The sequence below is a fragment of the Drosophila biarmipes genome, chromosome 2L (genome assembly GCF_025231255.1).
Source record: "Drosophila biarmipes strain raj3 chromosome 2L, RU_DBia_V1.1, whole genome shotgun sequence".
NCBI lineage: Eukaryota > Metazoa > Arthropoda > Insecta > Diptera > Drosophilidae > Drosophila > Drosophila biarmipes.
The window spans coordinates 7,215,835-7,240,533 of record NC_066612.1 but is presented as its reverse complement, the minus strand read 5'-3'; the positions used below and the strand labels follow the sequence as shown (position 1 = coordinate 7,240,533).

Sequence of the window (24,699 nt, the reverse complement as noted above, 5' to 3'; positions counted from 1 at the left end):
TGGTATAACAATGTAATCTGATGTTACAGACCGATCACGATCCACGTGCCCCCGCCTATGTGGCCGCCCAGGGTCCGTTGCCCTCCACCTTGGCACACTTTTGGCAGATGATCTGGGAGCAGGGAGCCGTCGTCATCGTGGCCCTCTGCCGCCTGCAGGAGAACGGGGAGGTGGCCTGTGCGCGCTATTGGCCGGAAGAAGGTGCCGAGGTCTATCACATCTATGAGGTAAATCCCACTTTAGATAAAGAAACTTAACCAACCTATGTATTAATCTTATTAAATATTTTTCTTTTACTCAGGTTCACCTCGTAAGTGAACACATATGGTGTGACGACTACCTCGTACGTTCTTTCTACCTGAAGAACTTGCGCACCAGCGAAACCAGAACGGTCACCCAGTTCCACTTCCTCTCCTGGCCGCACATGGGAGTGCCTGCTCAGGCAAAGGCTCTGCTGGACTTCAGAAGGTAAATACAGAAGGTTTTCATTTCTACATTTTAACACAAATTCTTCGTGTATAATTTTCTAAAAAACACCTCGTTTATATCCCCCTCAGGAAGGTGAACAAGTCCTATCGGGGACGTCGCTCCTGCCCCATTGTGGTGCACGGCAGTGCCGGAGCCGGACGGACGGGTGCGTACATCCTGTTGGACCTGGTGCTCGAGCGGATGAACAAGGGTGCGCGTGAGATCGACATCGCCGCCACCCTGGAGCACCTGCGTGACCAGCGGGCAGGTGTGGTGGCCACCAGGCAGCAGTTTGAGTTCGTGCTGATGGCGGTGGCCGAGGAGGTGCATGCGATCCTGAAGGCTCTGCCGGCGAACACATCCGGCGAGAAGCGGGAACTGGACAAGGATCCCGTGGCAATGGGCAGCGGAAGCAGCAGCAGCAACAACAGCAGCGGCACCACCAAGGAGCCTCTGAAGGAAGACAAGGCGAAGGAGGCAGCGGAGGAGGAGGTGCCCACCAGCAGCTCCAAGGCAGCCGCAGTCGTGGCAGCCAAGAAGGAGAAGGAGGAGAAGCAGGCGAAGGATCAGACCAAGGATCAGCCCAAGGTGGCCGAGCCGAGGACGCCAGCCAAATCGGCGAAGCAGGCCAAGAAGTAAGCCAATCCGATCCAGGATCGGGTTGAAGGTTAAGCCTCAGGTTAATGATTGTTGCAGCGTTTCGGGGGTCTTTTTGTTTCTTATAGCTAGAAATTGAATTGAGTTTCGATTTTCATTTGGCGTGAGCACTTGGAAGGTTCGAAAAAGGCTTCACGAGATTGTTAGAAGAAGGTTTTCCTATCTTTGGTTATCTACACCGCGCCGCGAAACAGCACAGGGCTCCCTGGGATCGGGATCGCTTCGGACTTGCCACGCTGCCCCGGTCTGCACCAGCCCGTGAGACCCGGGGTGCGTCCTTGTGGGGGGATCCCAGTGCCTGGAGAACTGTGCGGCGCAAGCTACTATAGAAACGCACGATATATATACCATATTTGAGTGTTAAAGGATATACAAGAAATATTTACATACATACCTTATACTTATATACATGTCTAGGTGTTAAGCATTGGATTCAATTATGAGGCATTTTACTTACTCGTACATTTATCGATATCGATGTTGGCATTAAACTTAAACTCTAATCGATGTGCTTGAGGAACCAGCAAACGAACGACAACAATCGCTGAACGGTATACATATGCCAAGCCAGACAGAACAGACAGGAACAGCAGAAACAGAGTCACCAGAGAACACTAAACACCACGAAGCACTGTGAGAAAAACCCACATCTCGACATTACCAGCTACACTGAACCCAACATACATATACAAGAGACAGACATATACAAGAAAAATGGAAGAATGCAAAATTTGTACCTAACAAAGTTCTATTTACAACATGATCAAAAAACAAAAGGGAAAAGTTTAGTGAGGAGCAACCTATTGATGTGTATGACAATTAATTATACAATGATGTAATCACATTTAACAGATATATTTGTATACAATATATATTATTCATATACAATATGGTGAATGTCATTATTATCCACTTAATCCACGTAGCATACACTTGATCTTCGAAGCGAATCGATAAAATTTTACCAGACCATATGTGTGCGTGCGAATTCAAGAAATTGTTCAGTTATCAATCAATCGCTCCTAAGCATAAGCTACACTTCTTACCCTTCGCAGTTGATTATATCATATAATATTATTATATTATTATACATATGCTATATTAATAAGACCATATATGTCAGAGGAGCAGCACCGAAGCTGCAGCTTCTGCCGGCCAGTCTGTGTCCCCGGTCTCAACTTCATGATATCATGATCTACTTCACCGACCTGAGGCAGCTAGGGGCCGGGGAGCGGAAGGGGTTACTGCCAGAGGTTGCAGCCTCGAGTGCCGTAAAAGTATGTGCCGGCAACAAAGGAATATCACCGAAGAACAAAAAAATAAACGAAAAAAATCCAAAAAAAAAAATTGAACTAGTTTAGGCATTAGGGAATCGATTGGAAGAACATCTCCAGATACCAGAGTAGCATCCAGAGACGACCCAGAACGGACCAGGACAAACAGAAAACGAGCCACGCAAAATATCCAAAGAATCACACGGTACTATGCCGGTCGAGAGGCCGCATGACACACTATACAAAACACCCCAGGGAACGGCCACAAAGATACAGTGACTAAATACGAACCGAACACACTACTACCGAGTTAAGGAAACCCGACGAGAAAAAAAATATATTAAAATCATAAAAAATACAAGTGACATAAGGTGGAGGAGGACGTAAATGCAAGTGCTGCAAATTAGCAAAGAAATATCCAAAAAAAAATTATCAAATAAATAATACCATACTTACAGTTTAACGTAGCAGTTGAAACTTAAACATAATGAAAATGAGTTATCGTAGTTCGAAATATTCCAAGACGACAAAGATAAGATACATTTCAGCTAAATTTAAGCAAACAAAACAAAAGGAACTAACTAAAATTATTATCTCGACGCAAACTTTTGGTTCTTTATCGTTTGAACATAACGAAAACACAACTGACACTACACTACAAAGTAAAAGCAAATGAGAAAACAATATTACAATAACTGTGGCAAGTCCGAACAACATCTGAGGGGCTTGCGAAAAATTATTAACGTGGTAGAAAAAACAAAAATATTGAGAATAGTTAAACGTAATTGTTTTAGAGCAAAATATTTAGTAGTGAGTTTTTCGATTGATTTTCGAGTACTTGAAGCAACGTTTTTTCAAAGTTAATTAAAAAATACATACAAATACAACTACGACAATTTCAATTCAAATGTTCTTCGACGAAAACAAATTAAATAAGTGTACTAACAAGCAACGTAAATGTATCGTATTATAGTCAATCGCATATAAAGGCAATTATTGATGTATATTTCCACATAACCATAAATAAACATAAATGTTTTATTGATAAACGATGAAGAAACAACAACCATGCGTAGATAATTGAAAGGAACTTACACATAATAAAAATAATTTTAAAGTTAAAGCATAAATGTCTAACGGACTTTTACATTAAAGTATACATATATATATATAAATATAAAAAATCGTACCTATTGCGTGTCAAAATACCCAGTATAAAGAGGGTAGTCACACACAAATCGAGCATTTCATCATTTCCCCCAAAATCTATTTTCATTGATGGTGTAACATAGATATACAAAACTCTAAGAACAAAGCGAAATCTGAATTATTATTTATAAGGTGAACGAGGAGCAGAAAAAGAATAAATCGAAACGGGGTCATAAATAAGCTCACAGAATCCACAATGAAGTGGACCGAGGAAGAAGTATGGTTCCTGGCCGGCACTTGACTTTTAACTTTCAACGGGGCAGATCCGGTTGTTACCCATGCACCCGAGGATCAGACCAGATCGATCAGAAGATGAGCAGCGGATGGAGGAGACGCCCAACCATAGACCGACCGACTGACGGCACGAACCCAGAATGAGACACACAAAATGGTTTGAGTTCCTAAAGAAACATAACCCGACCACCAACAGTAGGACGTATGCAAAGACCCAGGACCCGAGAACAGGCTGTATATACGCACATCTAACTTCGGACCAGCAGCTAAACCCGACTCGACTGACAGATACCGATTACCGAGACTGACCGACCGGACGGAACTTAGTCTAAGGCCTACACAATGAGATTCAACGCGTACTGCGGGATACATGGGATGATCGCAGGGCGGCAACTCCAGGAACTGTTCCCTCAAAGGTAAAGGTCAAGTGACTGGGACGGGTTTCCAAAATGCGGTCTCCACGACATTTTACCGGAGGAGAGCACTTACTTACAACTTATCAGACAGGCAACCAAACTTAGAATCTCAATGTTCTTGGTGTTTTATTTTAGCAGGTTTGAAGTTTGGTAACCGCGGATGATAATATACAAATACAAATAAATACAAAGACACAATACAGGCACCAAAAATGTGGGAAATATATGAAAGCATTGATCAGCAGGCATATTGCTGTCTATTTCAATTAATTATCGAGTAAGCAAATTATTGAAATCAATACGAGACGGCTTTCATACATTTTTGGAAACCAAATGAATTACTTGATTAAGCAGGCATTTAGAAGATAAGCGAAACATTTAACAATATCGATGTGTATACAATATGCTACATACAAAGAATATATATCTATTTAGCCACTTGGCAAAGATTTGTGTTACTAAGCAAGAGATGACGACAAAATAAAAATTGAGAAAACCAAAAAAAAAGGTAAAAACCAGCAAAAAATTATGCTGGCTGAGGCCACTAATATCTAAATGTACTAAAACTAATAAAAAGCGAAAATGTTAAATGATTTCTGATGAATGCATGAAGCAAATAATACACACCGAACACCTACACTCGAAGAAAAGAACATGGAGCATACCTATTAAAGGTTTTTTGTGCAAAACTAATTAATCAATGCAATTTAAGTGTTTTAAACATACATATAACATTAAACATGCTACAATTATTTATGAGAACTATATAGCAACATGTATACCTAAATATATATATAAATGTTATTAATCAACTTGAATTTATGGAGAACGAAGAAAGGATATGCATACCTATATCTAAATGTATCGCGCCATTGTGTAATATGCGCTACAAATAAACGTTTATGATGATCACAAAACATATTATATTCTGCTGCATGTGTAAATTATATAAATGTAAATTAAACGACACCGAAAATGGAAGCCCATAAAATGCGAACAATTTTCGATGACAAACAGCAAGCAGAAAAGAATAAGGCGATGACGATGTAGAACCGGTAATAATTACGATTACTATTATAATACAGAACAAAAAATAATAAAGAGACCCTTAAAAAACTGAGCCTACCCAACAGTATAAACCGAAAACCATTAGCAAAACTAAGCCAATGCCGAGCGTAGTTCATAATGCCTGTCAAGGGCACACAGAGATTTTGATTTCCGCCCGATCCCCATACCCAGTGTTCACTGTGCGTGTCTAAGATACACTTTACTAAAGAACTAATATAGCATATCTGTCAAAAGAGTCCATCTTGCCGCCGCAGGTGTGCTCTAAGCATCACTGTAACGTAACACCAATCACAACTACTTAACAGTCTTCGAAGGTACTGTAACATACAATAATCTGTAGAGTTGCTTATCGAAAGTAATATACTTATATAGAAATATATCTAACCATAGTACACCTAGATTACTTGGCACACTAGCACGCTTTCCCATTCAGTCTCTTTAACACGCATGATTTCCATTTAATCCACCCATATTTTGCTTATTACTTCGGTTGAATACCTTTATAATAGCTGCATGGGTCCCAACGCTCCAAGAACAGAGTTATGGGACCTCTAATCTATTTTACCCTCTCAAAACACCACACAAATGCGGTACTTGGATGCCTGAAACCAACAGAAAGTACACTGATTAATTAAGGCACCTTGTAATACTTACCCAGATACTTTCAGCAAACGGTCGTTTATAGATTATAATTCAAACCACACCAAAACAAGGCAAATCACCCAAAGCTTCCAAGCGGGCAGAAGGTTTAAAGCCCAGTGCACACAAAACCTCATTTCGTTTTAGCATACAGACAAATTTATAAGTGCAAGCGGTATTTCCATTGAATTTTTCATTGGCGTTCTAGAAAAAGCACTAGGTAAGCATTTTTCAAAACTAACAAAGCGAGAAGTAAGTAAAATATAAACAAACCAAACACTTTCATTCATACTATACGATTTTTGCGCTGAGAGAAATTAATTGGTCTAAGAGAATTACAATATCGAGTACATAATCACATTAAACACGATAATTGTTACACATAAAATAGTATTAAACACAGAACAGCTTCCGCAACGACCCCAGAGACAAAAACAAAAAAATAAATAAAACAAAAAGTGCAAGCGGTTTTTTCATGCAATTTTTTCATTCGCGGTACAACCAATGTGCACTCAGAAAAACGTTGTTCCTCAAAAAGGACCTGGCTTACATTGCACTTCAGTGTCTATTGAAATAATCACAATTGAAACACAAGTAAGGATCGATTATGCGAAAAGCTTCAACATTACAACGGCTGAAAATACACTACACACTAAGCAAATTGTAATCGGACTTTTGCAAACAACAAATTTGTTTCGTCTCCCCAGAGTCTGGTCTTGTAAAACAGGTGTTAATACTGCAAGTTTTCGATCTCACCCGAGACCTAAGACCTAAACTACTATCACAGAGTACAAGCGGGTAATTCGCAAAGTAAATGCAAGATTTTTTCTCGTCTCCGCCAAGAGACTTGGCTCCTAAGCTAACCAAAATATCCAATGAAATAACCACAATTTAATCACACTCTAAATGTGCAATATTATACTCAATACATACTCAAATGTTTACTCTATGTGTGTAAAACAAGCATTAAAAAATCGTAAAAAAAAATTAGAAAGAGGCAAACTCAAACGATGATAGTTTTATTTGTGTGTGGTAAAAGAAAAAAACAAAACAAAAAAATACAATTTAAATTCCAGGCAACAGAACCTACCCCAAAAGACCGAAAGACCCGACCTAGACCAACACTGCGCCCCAAGTAGACAATCATTAGAAGCACGATTTTGTTATTTTCCATTTCGAATTTCGTTTCTCTGCCTCGAATTTCACCCCTTTTTTGCGATTTTCCCTTTGCAGTAACGACCCAGACCGCCGAGAACCGAGAACCGAGGCCCCAGAACAATGGCCAGCGAATAGAATATATGTGCTCGAAAATAATCGGGTCACAGCCAATTTTATACGCCGGCAGCCAAGAGCAGCGACGCGACGCCTCGAAAAAAGGTGGTTTGGTGGTGCGTGTGCTGTATGGTATATGGTATATGGCTATGGTGTGCTCTTGTGCCGGGTTTTTCGATTTCATTCACTTTTTGGCACACCACATCAACGCCGGCTGTCGACGTTTCTGTTCGCCTGGTAGAAATGTCGGAACATTTCTTTGAAATGCCGCAATGAAAGGGAAAAAACCGAAAAAAAAGCCGCCGTGCCAGCGCTTTGATGATTTTCCGCTTGTGCCGCCACTGCCACCACGACCACTGCCACTTCCACTGGGTACTGGGTTTTTGGTACTGGGCTATTGCCACTTCCACTTCCTCCGCTCTGATGATGATGTTTGCCGGCGTTTGGCCATGGCGGGCATATCAATTTAGGGGAGTGGCATGCGTGACGCTTAAGCGAACGAGATTATAGACTCCTATCCCCTATCCCCCATCCCCCGGCCGAACCCGATTCCGATCCTGAGTTCCATCCATCCATCCCCTCCCAACGCCCTAACCACAGCGTTCTTGCTGTTGCTGTTGCCGGCCGGCCCGGTCAGAGGCGGCGTCTGCCTTTGTTGTCGCTCCCCGGTGCAATTGGGCGTTCCCTAACAGTAACAGGAGCAGGAGCCGGCGCAGGAGCAGGAGTCGGGGTCACCGCAGCGCCTCACCAGCCACACCATCCTCAAAAACCTCCGCCGCAGAGCAGGAATCGCTGGCTGTGCGGCTGGCAGCCGTTGGTTATTTAATGAAAACAACAATCTAAGAGCCATTACGTGGACCGCCCTGTCGCGGCCCCGGGGTAATCGCCAGATTTAACCCATTTTCGCATACAGCCAGGCTGTGTTTATATATTTTGCAGTAGTACCAAATGTTTTTATTTTAACCCCAAGAAATGAATAAATTGCTTTCTTTCAAGTATTTATTTACATATTTATTCTTTAAAAAATATATTAGATTGTTTTCATCCCTTTGGTTGCCCATGGGTTAAAGCCACTTCAAATTAAGCATTTATCACTTACAAACTTTTATTGCCACAAAAGGCAATGAAGTATTTCAGACAGGCAGAAATTTATGATACCCTGATACAAAGAAAATACAGACAAATACATTAAAGATTCAACAAAATATTATTATGTTTGCAATTTTAAATTAAATAAAAACCAGGAGAGATTGATTGATTCCATTGCCTCGACTATCAGATACCGGTCCGTTGGTCAATTGATAGGTTTCGACGAGGCCAAATTGACTAGAGCATACATATACTTGTAGTTTTACCTTTTGCACACAATTCCCCGAACACAATATACCCCTTTTCTGTTCTAGTAAGGGGTATACAAATAAATTTCCTTCCAATGATGCCCATTCATCTGCGTAGACAAAAGCGCCGTTTGTAACTATACTCGAATTGTAACTTTATGTACATGGGAATTTACAGGTATTACAGTTATTCTACATGGAGTCTACAGATACTCTTTAGTCTTTACATATATTCTACATAGAATCTACAGATACTCTACGATAATACTACATTATTTTACAGATACGGCGAAAGTCGATGGTTTTTTGGCACATAGATGGCGCCAACCTGCCCTTTGAGTCAAATCTAGATGTCGCCCACGTAATGAGGACCAACGACATGCAAATTGGTTTTAAATTTAAGTCCTAATTATTTCTTTAAAATGAAGTATGTTCTTGAACGACATAAAACTCACAAGTTTTTAAATAATAAGTAAAAGAATAGTTATACAGACATTGAAGTTTCTTTAATTTTCTTCCAAGGAATGGGAATAAGCATCCCGTGCACATATCGTGATAATAGGTTCGATTTTTAGTAGTTAAGGGGTTAATTGAACGATCTAGCGTTCGATATTATTTATTATGAATAGATTGATCTGCTCAATTTACTTAGTCTGAATGAGCTTTACTTCCATCGATATGCAAATCATTGGACTTTAAAAAGAAGCCCGAAAATGCTTGAGAATACGACCCGATATCGGGGAAAATGCCGTGTGTGAAATGGAAAATTAAATTAATTCTCAAAATTGAATAAATTACGCGAATTATGTAACAGGCGAACAGCAACGGCTGGCGAGCAGCAGCAGGAGCAGGAGCAAAAACGGAGGCAGCTGGGAAAACCGCTTAGGAGCATTCACGTCCACATTCTCTGCCACTCTCACTGCGGCACACACACACACACTCGCCCCGGGAAATGCTTTTCCCCCAAAAAGTCAAAAAGTATTAAGTACGTGGAAGAAGCAGCAGCAGCAGCGGCCGGCACACTCGAGAAAAGCGGAAAAGCGGAAGAGAGAGGGGGAGAGATGGAGCGAGAGAGCTAAGAAGCGGGCCATAAAACATTTTCACATTTTCCACACCGCCACGAGTGGCGAGGGGTGGCTTCTTCAGGGGGTTGCAACCGAGTGTCACACACTATCGGAAAATGCCGGGGGGAAGGGAGATAGCGAGATGTGTGGAGAATCATCAAAGGTTTGCCGCAGCGGCTTTTCCGCCTTTGTGGCAAATCCTCAAAGGAATTTTCCGATATTTGTAGCAGGCAACCAGCAGCCAGCAGCAGGAAAACTTGACCAAAGAAAAACCAAACACACACTCACCCCGCCATCGAATTTTCCGACGTTTTCGTTTACGTTTTTCTCTGCCGTTTTTTTTGCGCTTCGACCAGAGAAAATTCGCTTTTCATATGTGGCGGCTGCCAAACACAGACAAACACACGTATCGATGGGAAGCTGCCCGCTGACGTCGATCCATTTGGCGAGCGATTTATGTGAGCTTTTCCCCACTTTTCCCCTGCGCCATGTGCTTTTCCCGGTGTCGCCAAGTGGTTTCTAATGCTTTCGGCCCGGTCATAAAGTAATAGGCGGCGTTTTACGAGCTGGCAAAATACAAAAACCTTCGCCTGCGAGTCGCTACCAAATTTGGTCGACCATTAAAAATCTCATTAATGTGGCAAACAAAAAAGGCCTGACATAAACATAAACTTTTATGAAATGGAATGAAGAGAAGCGGGCCCTCGCATAAATTTAGCGAGTCAATGAAATCGATTATCAGGCTGTGGACTCGGATTCCAATTGAAAGAGTTGTCTGGGGTGAGAGGCAGGAAGTGGCTGATGAGTGTGCACAACTAAGAGATTTGCTACACGTGCCAATAGCTAGGGATTCCCGACTTTGCAGTGCCTCAAACTGAGTATAATAACCGATTATCCCATATTTTATGGGGTATATACGAAAATGTGACATTCTGTTAATAAAAATATTTTATTTTGGGGATTGAATAAAAGAATTTAATATTTTCTAAATAATTGTTAAAGATTTACTAATACTTTCTAGTTTTCATTATTTTTGTTCTGTAATTTTTCCGGTTCCCAAGTTAATAAGGTAGGGTACACAAAACTTTAAATATAAACTCGTTTAAAACATTTATTATTAAATTTAAAATTTTGAAAAGAAAAATAAAATAAATAATTGTATACAATTTTCTGAAGAAGTGTTAAAAATATAATAATATTATCTTGCTTTCATTATATTTTTTTAAGTTTTTTTCCCTTATCAAATGTGTTTTCAAGGGTACACCGAACTTCGTTACAATCACTGTTTCCCTGTTCTTTTATTTCTGTTCTGGCTTCCAAATGAGTTAATGCCAATATCACCAGCTGGTCCATAACGTAACCCCGACCTGCTATATTTGGCAGACTCTGGATTCGAAGTGTGAAGGGGATATACATATGGGCTATCATCATCACTGAGCTCGCTGAACCATTTGGCGCGTGCTCAAACACTGCGAGTTGGAAAAAAGAAAAACATTTGGCTAAACATTTCGCATTGTTTAGTCTGCGATGTGCGAATGTTTCTTTCTTTTCCCCTATGTTGCAGGCGGTGTTTGCTTTTGGTTAGCACATCAGCTGGTGGGAGATGATTCCTCAATGTTTTTCTTTTCGATCTTAGCAGACTGCGAGGCGCGTCGGAAATGTCTACCAAATGAGTAAGAAGAACCACGTTTTATAAATAACATTTTTTGCCAAACAAAATCGAATTAAGTATGGAATATTTCCTGCTCCTTTCCCACAGAACTTTTAGCATCTTTAAAGGGATCTCAAAATAAACTCCCCACAAATTGGCACTTGTTTTAAGCACCCCAGCAGCAGCGAAATTCAATAAATATCAATAAAAATATTTACAGAGCAGGGCGAGATCATCAAAAGCAGTTGAGCCGCCCCAGAAAGAGTTCTGGTTTCAAGATGCAGTCTCCAGCGGAGTGAGAACTGCCGGCGCGCATTAACGGTAATCATATTAACTAAGCGAGCGAAAAGTTTAATTGAATTGCCCAAAAAGGCGGCCAGGGTGGACCAAAAACCAGGGGAACCGGGGGCGAACTGGTTGCGGATGCGCTGGAGACGGGTAAAAAATATGCGAATTGCTCGACGACAATGCGAAACGCCAAAAAGGAATTTTGCTTAATGGCAACAGCAACCGCAAGTACAACAGGAACATCAGCAGTAACAATGGTTACACACAGAAAAATATGGCACAAGAAGCTCTTTAGGAGGGATACAATACATAAAACGATAGCTTATAATCATATAACATTATACAATATAATATTCTTTTTCAATTTTTAAACATATTTTAAAAGGTTGTAAATCGACCTAAAACTTAACTTAATTAAAAAATCGAATATTAAAATATATGGAAAAAATATCATCAACTATCAAATTTATAAAAAAAACTCCACATTTTCCTCAGTGCAAGAGCAGTAACAATGCAAGCAATTAACCGGCATGAATGGCAGGAAGTTTGGGAAGCGACCTTGCAATGTCGCAACGATGACGAGCCAAGACATCCGATGTCTGTTAACTTTGCCGCCATTTGTCTGCAGTTGGTAACTTGGCAACTTGGTAACCGCCAACTGGCAACAACTAACTGTTAACCGGGCCCAGACCTGGGCTCGGCCGCCCCCAACTGCATTCCAACATGCCATGCGAAAGTCAAATCTAACTGCATGTTGCATGCCACTCCAAGACAAACCGCCCTACCAGAGCCAGCCATGAAATAATGGCTAATCATAAGCCAATTTTAGCCGGGCCAACTGGCCTTAGCATGGGCTGCCTAGATTTAGTTAATGTGTCGAGCACTAATTGCTTGGGACACACTTTCAGACTAATGTCGAACTGCGGTACTGTGGACCTGGCAATCTCGGATGACCCGCAGAACAATGGTTCGTTTTATTAATTGAAAACTGTGTGCGGGAAAAATGTTAGCAAACGAGCCAGGAATGGCTAAATAAGGAGAATATTTTGTAGCATTACTTATGCACATTAGCTATGCGCATTTTAGAGTTCACTTACCAAGTTAGTCATGAAAAATGTATGCCACTTTTGAGTTATATACTTATTTTAAAAGTTAAAACTCTAAAATCGTGGGAACTTTACCACCCAATACGTTGTAATCTATAAACAGATGTTGGTCCACATGCTAGGAAACCTAAACCAACTATATATTTTTCGCATATGCTGGCAATTTATTTGTTTTTGAATAAATCAATCTGCGCAGGCGCATCGTCTCGGATCGGATGGATGGGAAGGTAAATATAAAATGGTAACAGTTGTGTGGGATGCGACCTGTGATGCAACCCTCGGATCCTGACAGAAATAACGCCCCCTAAGCAACTGGTAGAGATCCTTTTCCTCCCTCTCGAAGATAATAACAGTTGGCCAGCCACACATACCATACTATACCTTATAACAGGGGATCTGACCGATTGTATCTGGCCTTCTAATGAATTACGGCACACTTTTCAATTAGTTGCATGTTTATACAATAATTTTGATGATTCTCGAGAACCCATGGAGATGTACACCCCACGATAGCACAGCAGATAAATGCCGTCAGCTGTTGAGTTCGGAAGAGTGTCTGAAAGAGCCTGCGCAGGGTGTTAACTATAATGAGGCCTCCCTGTGGTGGTGTTTAATTGTTTGAGTGGTGTTCTTTTCAACAGCGGGAAAGAAAAGATACTCCATTTTATAATGGGTGTCGTGCTGAACTCAAATCTTGATAGTGTATTGTTAGCAAAGCGTATTATATTAGACCATTTTTAAGATTGGCTTTAGTATTAATATTACTTGTAATAATATTTCAAATTGCTTAAACATAAACCCTTCCCTTTATTTATCTTAGGAAAAATTGTTTGTGCCCACCTCGTCGCATTTTCAATGAGTTTTAAAATAGCATGCAAACTCTCGGTTTATCATGGAATGCAAATAAATTGGCGCCGCACTTCGAGTCTATGTGTCAAGGCAATCGGAACCACATCTAAGAGCTGGACCCACAATTGGCCAACTCGTTTGCCTACGCACAGCGTTCGATCCAGATTACAATTGCCAGTGCAATTGCAATTTGCCTGATTAGGAGAGGGGCAAAAAGCCGAAGTACAATCATATTTCTGCAGCTGCAGCAGTTTTTGTGGCACTTTTTCCGCTAAACTTGTCATTGTTGCTTGGCTTTTTTATGGATTTAATTGCAGCCTCTGGGGGACGACGATGCTGGCACTCAAGTGCACACTTCCTGTCATTTACATTAACAAAGTATTTCGTTCTGCTAGTTTTTATTTATTATCACAACGCACTCAATGGGCTCTCAAAAGCATGCGCCATTGTTCGATTCGTAACGGGGCCTCTGAATCGAAACGGGGTTGGAGTCCCTGGATCCGGAGATTGAGTCCCATTCGGGGTTCCTGCCAGTGCACGCAAAGAAATTGTACAGCTTTAGATTTTCTAACTTATAAAATTGTAACAAAAAAAGTGCATAATAAAATAACTTTAAATAAATAGTTATTTCATCCGACGAAGCTGTTTCGCAATGTCATGTTAAAGTTCTGGATTATATTCTGTCAGATAAATTAAGCATGAAGTTAGTTGTTCAGAAAGGCAAATAAGTTTTCTCAATGCGATGTTAATTGTACGAACAACCAATCTTCAAAGAGACTGGCGCTGGTTTAATCTACCCACAATTTAACCCTTAGTTAACTGTCATGACTTTGAGAAACTGTGCGGAGAAAAATGAGGAAAATAAAAAATACATATTTGGAATTGGTATCGACATCCCTAAAACGAAATATTTATTTTTATTTTATTATTTTTTACTAATAAGCTGTAAGTATGTTTCATATATTTTTTGCCGTGTCAGCGGTTGCGTCTGCGCGTGACGCACGTGGTTCATCGGGGCTCGGTGGTGCGTAGGGGTTGGGACCTCCGGTTGTTGGGGTTGTTTTTAACCCGCAGCATTTCCACTTCGGATGGTTCATTTGCCTCGCCCGCTTTGTGCCCCGTCGCTTGTGCCTGCCACACGCATTCTTGACCCAAAATCCAAGACAGAAATGAAGCCAGCTGCAGCTGCACCAGCAGCTCCTTGGCCAAAGACCAAAGAGCGAAGATCAAGGCTGCCAGCAGCGGCGTGTCAAATGGCCAACCAGCTGTTGCCATCCCACCAAATCAAACCCAGTCGGTGGGCAAACAATTGGAAATGGAAAATGTATCCTAGATCCATTGTCCTTCGGGCGAGGCGACATATGTGCAGCTTCACAGTTGACTAGGAGGCAATTAGCAGGACTCGCACCCTCGCTCGCCTTCCAGTTTTCACCCATGCAAATGAGCTGAGGGAATGTTGATTGGAGTTCAACCCACACCAAGCCCTATTTTCTTATGGGCAACCACCGAAGTGGCAGCTGGTTTTTCAGGACCTGGTTATTTTTAAGTTTTATTGACCCTTTTGTCAACAATTTGTTTTCGGTTTTGTAATTTCTTTTGTAGGGTTTTACTTCAGTTTTGGGGTTGAACTTAAGTCCAAGAAAAATATTATAAAAATATTTAAAGTCCCCCAAAACCAATAAAAGTACTGATTCCAGAAACCCATAACTTTCTACAGGTCACCAGCAAAGTCGATTCTTTGTCTATCTTCCCTCATATCATACAATGTGTTTGCCTTGCGTGATTAATTGCCATTTTTGTGGCTATTATTGTGGGTCCTGCTGTTGCCATTTGTCTGCGCTCTCGCTTGTGCGGCATTGGCAAAAAGGATGCAACTTTCACGAGGCAAGGCCGATCCCATAATAATTGACGACTGTTGGTGTCTGTGGCTATCCACCAACAGCTGCTGCAATCACGCAGGCTGTCGACTTCCCTCGGAATGGAAACAAATATTAAAAACCACTTAGAGCGACGCGTGGCAGGCAATTAAAGTAAACACCGAGTATTGGTAAATCCTTTTAGCACCATGGCCTATAATTGCAATATGAGAAGCCACTCGATGCATTCTGATCCTGTCACAGTAATTTCCTTTCCTGGGCAGCTACCCCTTTTCCGTGGCCCCTTTCTGTTGTGTGTATGTTTAGACCAACTGGGAGTTGCCATGGCAAATCCCTCGAATTCTGTGTCTGCGCATGCGCGACGGAAAGTGGCAGCTGTGAACTGTGCGCCCTGGACTGAGTGACCCCCAGGTCGGCGACTTTGTAATCCTGCGGAAGTTGATTTTATCACGTGTGTCCATTAGTTACCTTTGGGTAACCTGGAGTCCGGCTGCTGGGTTCAAAGTTCAACCTCAAACAGAAAGGAAACTGAATCCATTCGGTAGAGTGAAAAGGGTTTATTGGTATAGTTTTGAATTTATTCAAGACAACTAAACCCTTGTCGACCAGCTGGCTTAGGTACTCTTACTTTTCTTACTTTTAAACGAAATGGAGTCTGTATAACAAGCCATTTTATTGATTTAGCATAGAATTTCGTTCAGAACATCTGTTTTCACATTTTTAGTTGACAAGGAAACTTTATCAAAGTTTTTCATTAACTCAAGTTGTCAATAGCCTTCTCCAAGTGGTTTAAAAAATCTCCCCAAATTAATCAACCTATCATGAAAGAAAAATGCTCCCATTCACTTCAAAAAGCTGAATGATCTCGGAATAACTGGAGGCCAAATATCTCAAAGTGCAGTGCTCCCGCTCAAGAACCGCTGACAGGGTTCTCATCAATTGGAATGCCATTCGAGTGTGTCTGTAACCTTGGAGGTTAGGCCAAAAATGCCATCAGTCATTAATCTAATTTTTTCTATTTATGGCAAACGATTGATGGGCTTAGAGCGTCGCCGACGACTTGACAATTGGCGGCTAATTATGCAATGGCATCCCGAAAAGCCAGCCAGGAATGGGAACTGGCAGCTGGAATTAATTGGGCTGCCAACCGGGGGCCCAGAGATGCAAGTCTGGCGATAAGACCTGGCTGGCTGTTCCCTGGGACCTCTGGAAATGGTGATGATGAGCAGTCGGCACCGCTGGAAAACTCAGAATTAATGGGCCGAGTCAAGGGGCGACAGTTTTGTCGAGAAAATCAAATTACATTTCGTTCAGTCTCGTTTATATGAAAATCTCCGAAAGATGCGATACTATCTCAAGGATGAGGTGGTCTCGCATAATAAGAAAGACGACTGCTGGGTGATCATACACAGGAATGTGTTTGATCTGACGCCCATGTTGAAGGATCGCCTGGACCACTGGAATCGCGTGGGTGGTTTAGCTATATTACGAAAATCTCTTTATAACTTAATATCTTTTTCAGACCCTGGACTATCTGATAGCCCATGCGGGAAAGGACCTAACCCACTTCTTCCACGAGAATGGAGAGCCTCGCACGGAGATCTCCCCCAGTACTGGGCGACCCCGTGTCCTGTTTCCTCCCATCTTGGAGGTGGCCATCTCCGAGTTCTCCAAAACGCCGGGAGTCATGTGGAGCCAGGACCCCTTCTACCACATTGGGAGAGTCACTAAGCGGGCTCGGGTCATTCGGATTGTTAACACCCTGACTGCCCAGACGCAGTTCATGACCGTTTGCGATGAGGACAGCATCTACGACATCCAGCAGAAGTACAAGGAGAGGTATAATCACCACGCTGGCAGCTATGAGTGGCGAAAGTTCTCGAAAGGGGTAAGCTATTATAATAATAATAGTATTACTATGTTTTTAGCAGATATTAATCTCATACTCTTCCCAAACAGGGCAAGGGCTGCAGTGTCCTGGACCTGAATGGCACCCTGGACGAGAACGGGCTGACGGATGAGGAGGACAGCACCGTGGAGCTGCCGCCGCCCTCCATTTGGCTCTACTACACGGATGACATAACAATCGCTTGACTATTCCGCTTATGATTAATTGCTATTGGAAATTTGTTGTGCTGTTTGGCTGCAAGTAAAGCTCATTTCAAGCTAGACTGGAGTTGGTTGTTCGGCCGGGCATTTACAGGCGTTTTAGGCGAATTTCAACAAATGTCATGGTCCACGGCGGGCGGTAATAAGTCAGAGAAGTGCAGCAGACTTGTTCAGGGTCGCACTAGCTACCTATGTGTATGCCCACTGTGTAATATGCGCCTTATTGCTCCTGATCGCGGCTCTAATTTATGCGGGCCGGTGGAGCTGTGAACTCGTGTATGACGATCGGGGTGTCTGTTTTTTATTTTTTAGTTTTTCGAGTGGTGCAGAGCCTGCAGCTGCCCAGTTGGCACGCGTTACTTTCCGGGGGGAGTGATCACTGAACTGTGAACCTTGGGTGTTTTTCAGCGAGCCTTTCGCGGCAGTAGTTATGGTGCTTGATTCTGGGTTCTTCGAAGTGCGCCGAGGAGACGCCCACCTCACTTGGATCTCCGCCAAACTGGGGGCTTCGCCGACTGCCTGGCGTTGTGCTATCTTGAGCGCATAAATAATTAATTTCAGAGCCATTTTGCTTAATAATTTTTTAGTTGTTTAATTGCAAACCTGTTTGTGCTGGCTGGGCTTGGGGCCAGGCCGGACCATAAATGGCCTGCGGCTGTGTTCTTAATTTACATTGCGACAAAAGAGGCTAAGAATCTGGCACTTGAACAATGTTGTGAAATATTTTAGTCGCCGCGTATGTGGGATTTTTGACAAGCCGAGGGGTTTGGCAGCAGAAGGTCGCCAGTGCGTGTTTGTCTATCTAGATCCAAGAGGTAAAAAACAATCTAATTAACCTCCGGGAGACAACAACAACGAGTGACTAATAGGAAGTGGCTCTAAGCAAGTCATAGACATTAACGAATTAAATGGTCTTTGCTGTTTAACCAAAAATAAATGTATATAAAGACTTTATTAGGGCCACCACAAGACTGGCAATATTTATCTAAGTCCAGTAAAATCCAGACAATCTTAGGACCCTTTTAACCGATGGGGCAAGACAACCCGAGACCAAAGACAGACCCAAATTAAATCCGCCAAATCGAATTGATACCTAAGAACGTCTGAGCCAAGACATGCAGAATCTTGTGAAATTCACTTACCTGTTCGGCTCTGAAATCTGAAATCGCAGTGCCTGGCACCGCCACCCTGACTGGATGACTCACCCGAGTCTGCGCCTGTCAGGCCTGGGAAAAAGGAGCAAAATCGAACATTGGTAACCTGCCGCGGCCTGGGATCTTTGTGGAATGGCGGTGGAGTCCGGGGGAGGGGGACTTGGATGGGATACCACTGCGTAGAAGTCTTCAAATCCATTGCACTGGCCGACTCTATGGCATTGCGTTTATCGTTTTGGCATTCCTCCCCCCCCACTCGACCGAGTTCGTTGCCTAAGTCTTTTGTTCGAAGCGCCACAGAGTTCATTGCCTGTATAGGTAAACAAATTGCACTCGCGTATTAAGCCGTATTTGTGGACTCTGCTGGGTGATAGGCCATTCCGTCATGAGTGTGCACCGGGTTGTTAATTAACGGGGGAGAAGCTGCAATTTGCATAAGGCTGGAATGCAAAGCTTCCCAAAGAGATGATGATTACGTAATTTTTGCAATGGGATATTATGTTTATTTGCATTATTCTTCCGGTATAATATTTTATAACTTTTTTATTTTGTTGAATATATTTTCAATAATATACCTACTATTTTTTAAAATAAAGTTTGATATGTTAGCTACAAATTAATTATGTTAGCTTAAAAATTAATTTGAAATTATAAAATTTATAAATCGATATTTTGAGTACCCAATTAAAGAACCATTATCACTTGACATATTTTTAATCAATTTAACATAAAAGCCAAAATGTTTACTTATTAAAATTATACAATTTTAATTGCTTTAGTAAATTAAATTAAAAAAAAAGTTTTTTAAGCGAATATAGTATCGTAGTAGTTTATAGAAAATCCCTTGTTAACTTATATATGTTTTATAAAGTGTAACACCGTTACCTTCAACAATTAGAAACGAGTTGACATCACCTACTTTGGAATGTTATTGGAATTTTACCCGATAGGGCTGGTGACATCTTGCCAGAACATTCGCACAAACTGCGCTGTTCACGCGACATTCCCTGGGAGCCACCGAATCCATCATGGACCATCGACATCACCCACAACAGTAGAACATGTAACCCACTTCGCTGGCGGCTCTGGCATCCCATTCCCACCTATTCACCATTCAGCAGGCTGGGTAAATCTGAATTCCATGGCACTCGCATTCTTTCCCATCTCCCCAAAGACAGGCGGAAGTCGAGGCTCTGGTATGCGAGCATTCTTTCCTCCGGCGACTCCGGATTCCCAGGCTAAGCGAGCTAATTTAGTGCTTAGCTCGACATAAACACTGTGCTGTTTCTGCTCGGCTTGTTAATTGCGCAGACTTATGCAGCTGAGCTTCGGAATGGAAATAGAAATAGAAAGCCAGGCGAGCGGGACAATCGAAATATTTTGGCCTGAAGGTCACAAGTCGCGGTCACACCGCTCCCAAAAGGAAGTCCAAAACTCCGCTCCAAGCCTTTCCGACGGCTCCAAAAGTGGTCAGCGTAGATCCAACATCCGTTATGGCTCAATTTCATTTTCTTTTACTGTTTTTGATTCTTGACTGCCACTTGGCCTGGGACTCCTCCATCCATTGTGAAGGTGGAAATACCCCGGATTGATTTGCATTTGGCATACAAAGCGTTGACCGCTGCTGCATTTGGCACTTGGCATTCCACACCAAACAGCCGTGGCAAATTAAATAATAAATTTACCAAGGGAAAAAAGAAGAAAGAGCAGGCGACAACAAATAGCGGAACCAAATTAGGAAGTGGCCACACCACAACGTCCCCCAACTCCATATTCGGGGCCCACTGTACCTGCCCAACTCAGTCATTGGCATATTAATTATGAGGTGATTGATAAGGTGGCTTCTTGAATGATTAAGTTTGAAATAATTTTAAAGCTAAAACAATCTTTTATTTACAAAAATATATAAAAAATTTAATATATTTATTTACATATGTGTATGTAAAAAAAATTATATTAAATACTTTTCACAAGTTCAAAAAATTCTTCAAGTCTTTATTATATTAAGGTAGTTCTGCTACTTGAATTTAAATTTCTTAAAAACATTTATACCTTCACCTATGAAGTTATTTCTTTTAGCATTTAATGTTCCCAGTAAAGATTGATTTTTGAATGACAAAGTGCAGAGCTTCTTGGATTTTTCATTATCCCCTAAATTTAAATATATTTAGATACATTTTTGAATGGCAAAATACAGAGCTTCATGGATTTGAATTTCTTTAAAATAAGAATCCCTTAATAAAATAGGTAAAATCGTTGTTACCTAACCATTTTATAATACTAATAATAAAAACAAAGATTTTTAAAAGTTATTGTTTAATATTTTGTGCCTCCTGAATTTATCATTTCTTTAAACAAGTACCCTTTATTTCCCAATTAATTTAAAATCCTATCGACACCAACTTCCTCCTTTATTTCCTTCCTTTAAATTTCTCTATAAAAACACAATAAAAAGTGTCAAATTTAAGTTATTTCCTTTCCTTGATTGTGAGTCTCTCCCACCAAATTGATATGCCACTTTTGCACTTCACAGGCCCTGGTGATTTTTCATAAATTATTCAAAGCCCCACTGCTTCCGTTCTGGACTGGAGTGTCTGACCGGCTGTCAGTCAGTCAGTCACTCCTCCGGCAAATGTCTTGACTGGATGTGGATGTCTGGGGCTGCCTGGCAGATTGACAAGGTTCGTTGGGGACTCCACGTGGCCAGTGGGTCAGCGGGGGGTGCGCTGCACTTTCTTGTGGTTTCGATGGCAGTCGCTGTCCGGCTGCTCGTATAAATATCCATTGCCAATCAGAACTGCGAGTTTATTTTACATTTTATTGTATAATTTTCGGATGTGGTTGCCAAAGAGTGGAAAGAAAACGAAGACCGCTCTGGCTGGCATAAATTAACGCGTGCAACTAAATGAAAATAAATAAATTTCGTATTTACATTGGAGGTATGCATGCATATAGCCCGGGCACCTCGGAGTTCCGCTCGGCTGCCCCTCAGGTATGTCGCAAAGATCGGGAGACAATGGGGCGGTTTTCACAGGGCACTGCCTATGTATGCAAATCGAAGCGCTGGCATAGAAGGGTTAAGGTTTGGCCGGTCCTCAATTTATGGTTATTAACACAATATTTGTTGTCGCTCCCCGGTTAATTAGCGGGCGAGGCCTTTCTGGGAAACGGATTCGTTCGGTTCCCATGCAAATCGCCTGTGTACTGGCCAAAAATCAATTAAAAGCGCACGTGACGTTCAACTACCCACATCTGCATCCTTGTCACTTCCACTCGGGTGTTTTTTAGTAGACCAAGCACTTCCTGTCCCAGGGGATTTCCCCCACCGGCCTTGTGCTTCCTCTGGATAATTGAAATATCTAACGAGAAGGATCGTGGGAGCCGTTCTGACTTTGAAATCAATTTCCCTGGCCTTAAATTCTATTGATTTATAGCTGTGCGGGCTTCAATTGATTTTTTTTAAGTTGAAAGAAGGATTATCAAATTGTGATCTATATTTTTTGGTGGCTAGGGTGGTTAGGGATTTGAAATTGAAATGTTAACTGCAGCTTGGGGTTGTGTACTCGCCCATTTAATTTCCTTCTGATTTATGCGAGACAAGTGCTTAAGTGATCTTGTTAGAATTTATGGGTTCCCGAGAAGGGTTGCAATGGTGGGAACTGAGGGTGGCAGGGATTATAAGGGTTCGCTATGTTTGGTTTTAATATTGTTTCAAGTATATTTTTTTGTCACACACACTGACCACAGTCAAAGTTTTCAGCTGAAAATGGAAACCACACACTGATGAGAGGACAAGAAGTCTTTAATCAGGTTTACTTCTTTTTGGCCTGTTGGGTACTCGTGTAACTCGTTTATAGAGAGGAGCAGGCACAACAGGTAGCTTCACTTTCTAACAATGATTGGTTGGCAACCTTCTCTTTTCAGTTTCTTCCTCCGAGGAGTAATGAGCGCTTTTTCAAGTTGATAATTACGATGAAACAGCAGAAACAGGGGCAGAAACAGAAGCCGAGATTCGAGAGTACAAAGGCAACCACAGCTCATTTGGTTAGCCCCCAAGGGCCCCTGGCCAAGATGAATTGTCTTTTCTGGTCCGAAACTTCAGGGGCTTAGGTAAAACATTTACCTATGAAAATACCAGTAGCCGATTTATACAATCAAACAAAGATCCGCGAGGGATCCAAAGAAGGGCGGCTAGAATGAGTGATATTCTGGGAGCAGCGTGGGAAATGACTTATGTAACTGGCTGTGAGGTGTCCCTCCAATTCCCAGAGCCTTATTAAACACCATGAGCTGGTTGTAATGTCTAAGCTGATTTGGGGGAGACCTTTTGCAAATCAATCAAGGGCACAGAAAAGCCCCTTGACACCTCAATTACAAATGCAAATGGCGGAAGATCGGCATGGAAAATTGCAGAGGCTAGGGAATAGGAATTACAGACATTTTAATACCCTGGGATCTGAACTGTAATTATATATCCAACCAACTTTTCACCCGCATGACATAAAAGTTTTAAAGAAATTTAAAAGAAATTTCCATAAATTCATAAATCACCTAATGAATGAAAAGCCATTAAAGTAGCAATTATAAGTTGTTTCACAGTCATAATAAAATTAAATTGCCTGTTAATTAGCAATTATGAGGGCACACTTTATCGCTTGCCAACGGATTAATGAGGGGTTGAGCCCCTAAGCTCCCCAGCGGATTTCTGGAAGCTCAACCCTCTCAGGCATTTGGCGAATCTGATGGAGGAAGCGGCAACCACTGGCCAGGGAGTAATCCAACCACCATACCACTCCATACCATAGATCTCCAGACCCGTCGCCCGCACTTAGTCGCACCACACTCTTGCTTTCATGTCGACCAGTCATTATAATTACGGCGACGAGTCTGGGGCTTTCCTTCTCTCTTTCTCCATCTCCTGGGCATTTTCCAGAGCTCTTTTCATTACATTTAATGCCACAAAGGAATTTGAAAAGCATAACAACAACAAAGGAATACTGCGCTGCTGACGTCGCACTGGTCGGCCAAGTAGAACTCATGGATGGGCACTGAGAGAAATATATCCTAAAGTGCATTTTATACAAAATTATAAAGAGGTAGTATGGTTACTTACCTAAAAATGAAAAGACAATTTTTCGAACCACTATTAGGCATTTTTAAAATATTAATTACAAAGTCAGTAGACATCTAAAATGATGAAAAGCCAATATGTATCCTAAAATATATAGATGCTATAAAAAGTATCTGCCGAAAAAAAATACTCTCAATGAACCCTTTTAAATAAAGTAAGAAGTTGGAACACCATTAAAAAAGTTCTTTAAAATTATTGAATTAATTAAAGATAATACTTTTTTATTAAAAAAATCATCCAAAATAAGTAACTAATACTTAATTTTAATTTCACCCTATTATCTGCCCTTATTTCTCTCAATGCCCAAACAGTTGGGGAGTTGGCTTTGGCACTGGATGGATGCGGACGCGCTCGGTTGACTTTCATGGATCAGTTGGGGCGCGCTCGCAGCTCCACAACTCCAAAGCGGTAGCACATATCGCTGTTTGTTCTGGCATACACTACTATACTCGTACTATACAATATAGTATACTATTCGATGTTGTTGCTGCTGCTGCTGCAGTCATTACCGGCATGACAAGCACAAAAATGCGTCGTCGTTCGTGCGCAGACGGTGCCGCTGCCCGCAAAAAACTAAAGTTGCATTTAACTAGTCGAGGAATAGGGCTGGGCTGGGCCTTAGTCCAGCCACTAGTTACTCCAACTATGCAAGAACTGCCCATCGATTGATGGACTCGCAGTGAACTCGGTTGAACCCCCAGCTTGGGCAACACGTGTCCAAGTCGGCGGACGGGCGGGAGCTGATTTCCATATCTCTATCTGGCGGACGCACTTGGCTAGTTCGGATTGGAGATACGAGTACTTAGAACTAATCTTCCTCCTCTGAATGCAGCCAGGCGTTTCGCCCGAACAAGATCAAAGGGGCCCACGAAACGAGCCACTAATTTGATTTGTTT

At 41.8% G+C, this 24,699-nt stretch overlaps 2 protein-coding genes across 3 annotated transcripts in view; both read left to right on the top strand.

Moving 5' to 3' along the window:
• The window catches only part of LOC108027755 (uncharacterized), a 49,629-nt gene extending 42,656 nt beyond the window's left edge, over positions 1-6,973 (top strand). For both annotated transcript variants that reach the window (XM_017099308.3, XM_017099307.3), the window contains 3 exons: positions 30-227; positions 302-468; positions 558-6,973. In XM_017099308.3, coding sequence (XP_016954797.1) covers positions 30-227; positions 302-468; positions 558-1,107 — 915 coding nt within the window. In that variant the 3' untranslated portion in view covers positions 1,108-6,973. The remainder of the gene's footprint in view (positions 1-29; positions 228-301; positions 469-557) is intronic.
• A 9,684-nt stretch (positions 6,974-16,657) lies between these two features.
• LOC108027734 (cytochrome b5 domain-containing protein 1) lies at positions 16,658-17,580 on the top strand. Its single transcript, XM_017099286.2, has 3 exons — positions 16,658-16,876; positions 16,932-17,297; positions 17,369-17,580. Exons 1-3 carry the CDS (start codon positions 16,751-16,753, stop codon positions 17,501-17,503), a joined length of 627 nt encoding a protein of 208 aa, XP_016954775.1. The 5' UTR covers positions 16,658-16,750; the 3' UTR covers positions 17,504-17,580.
• The last annotated feature ends 7,119 nt before the right edge of the window (positions 17,581-24,699 follow it).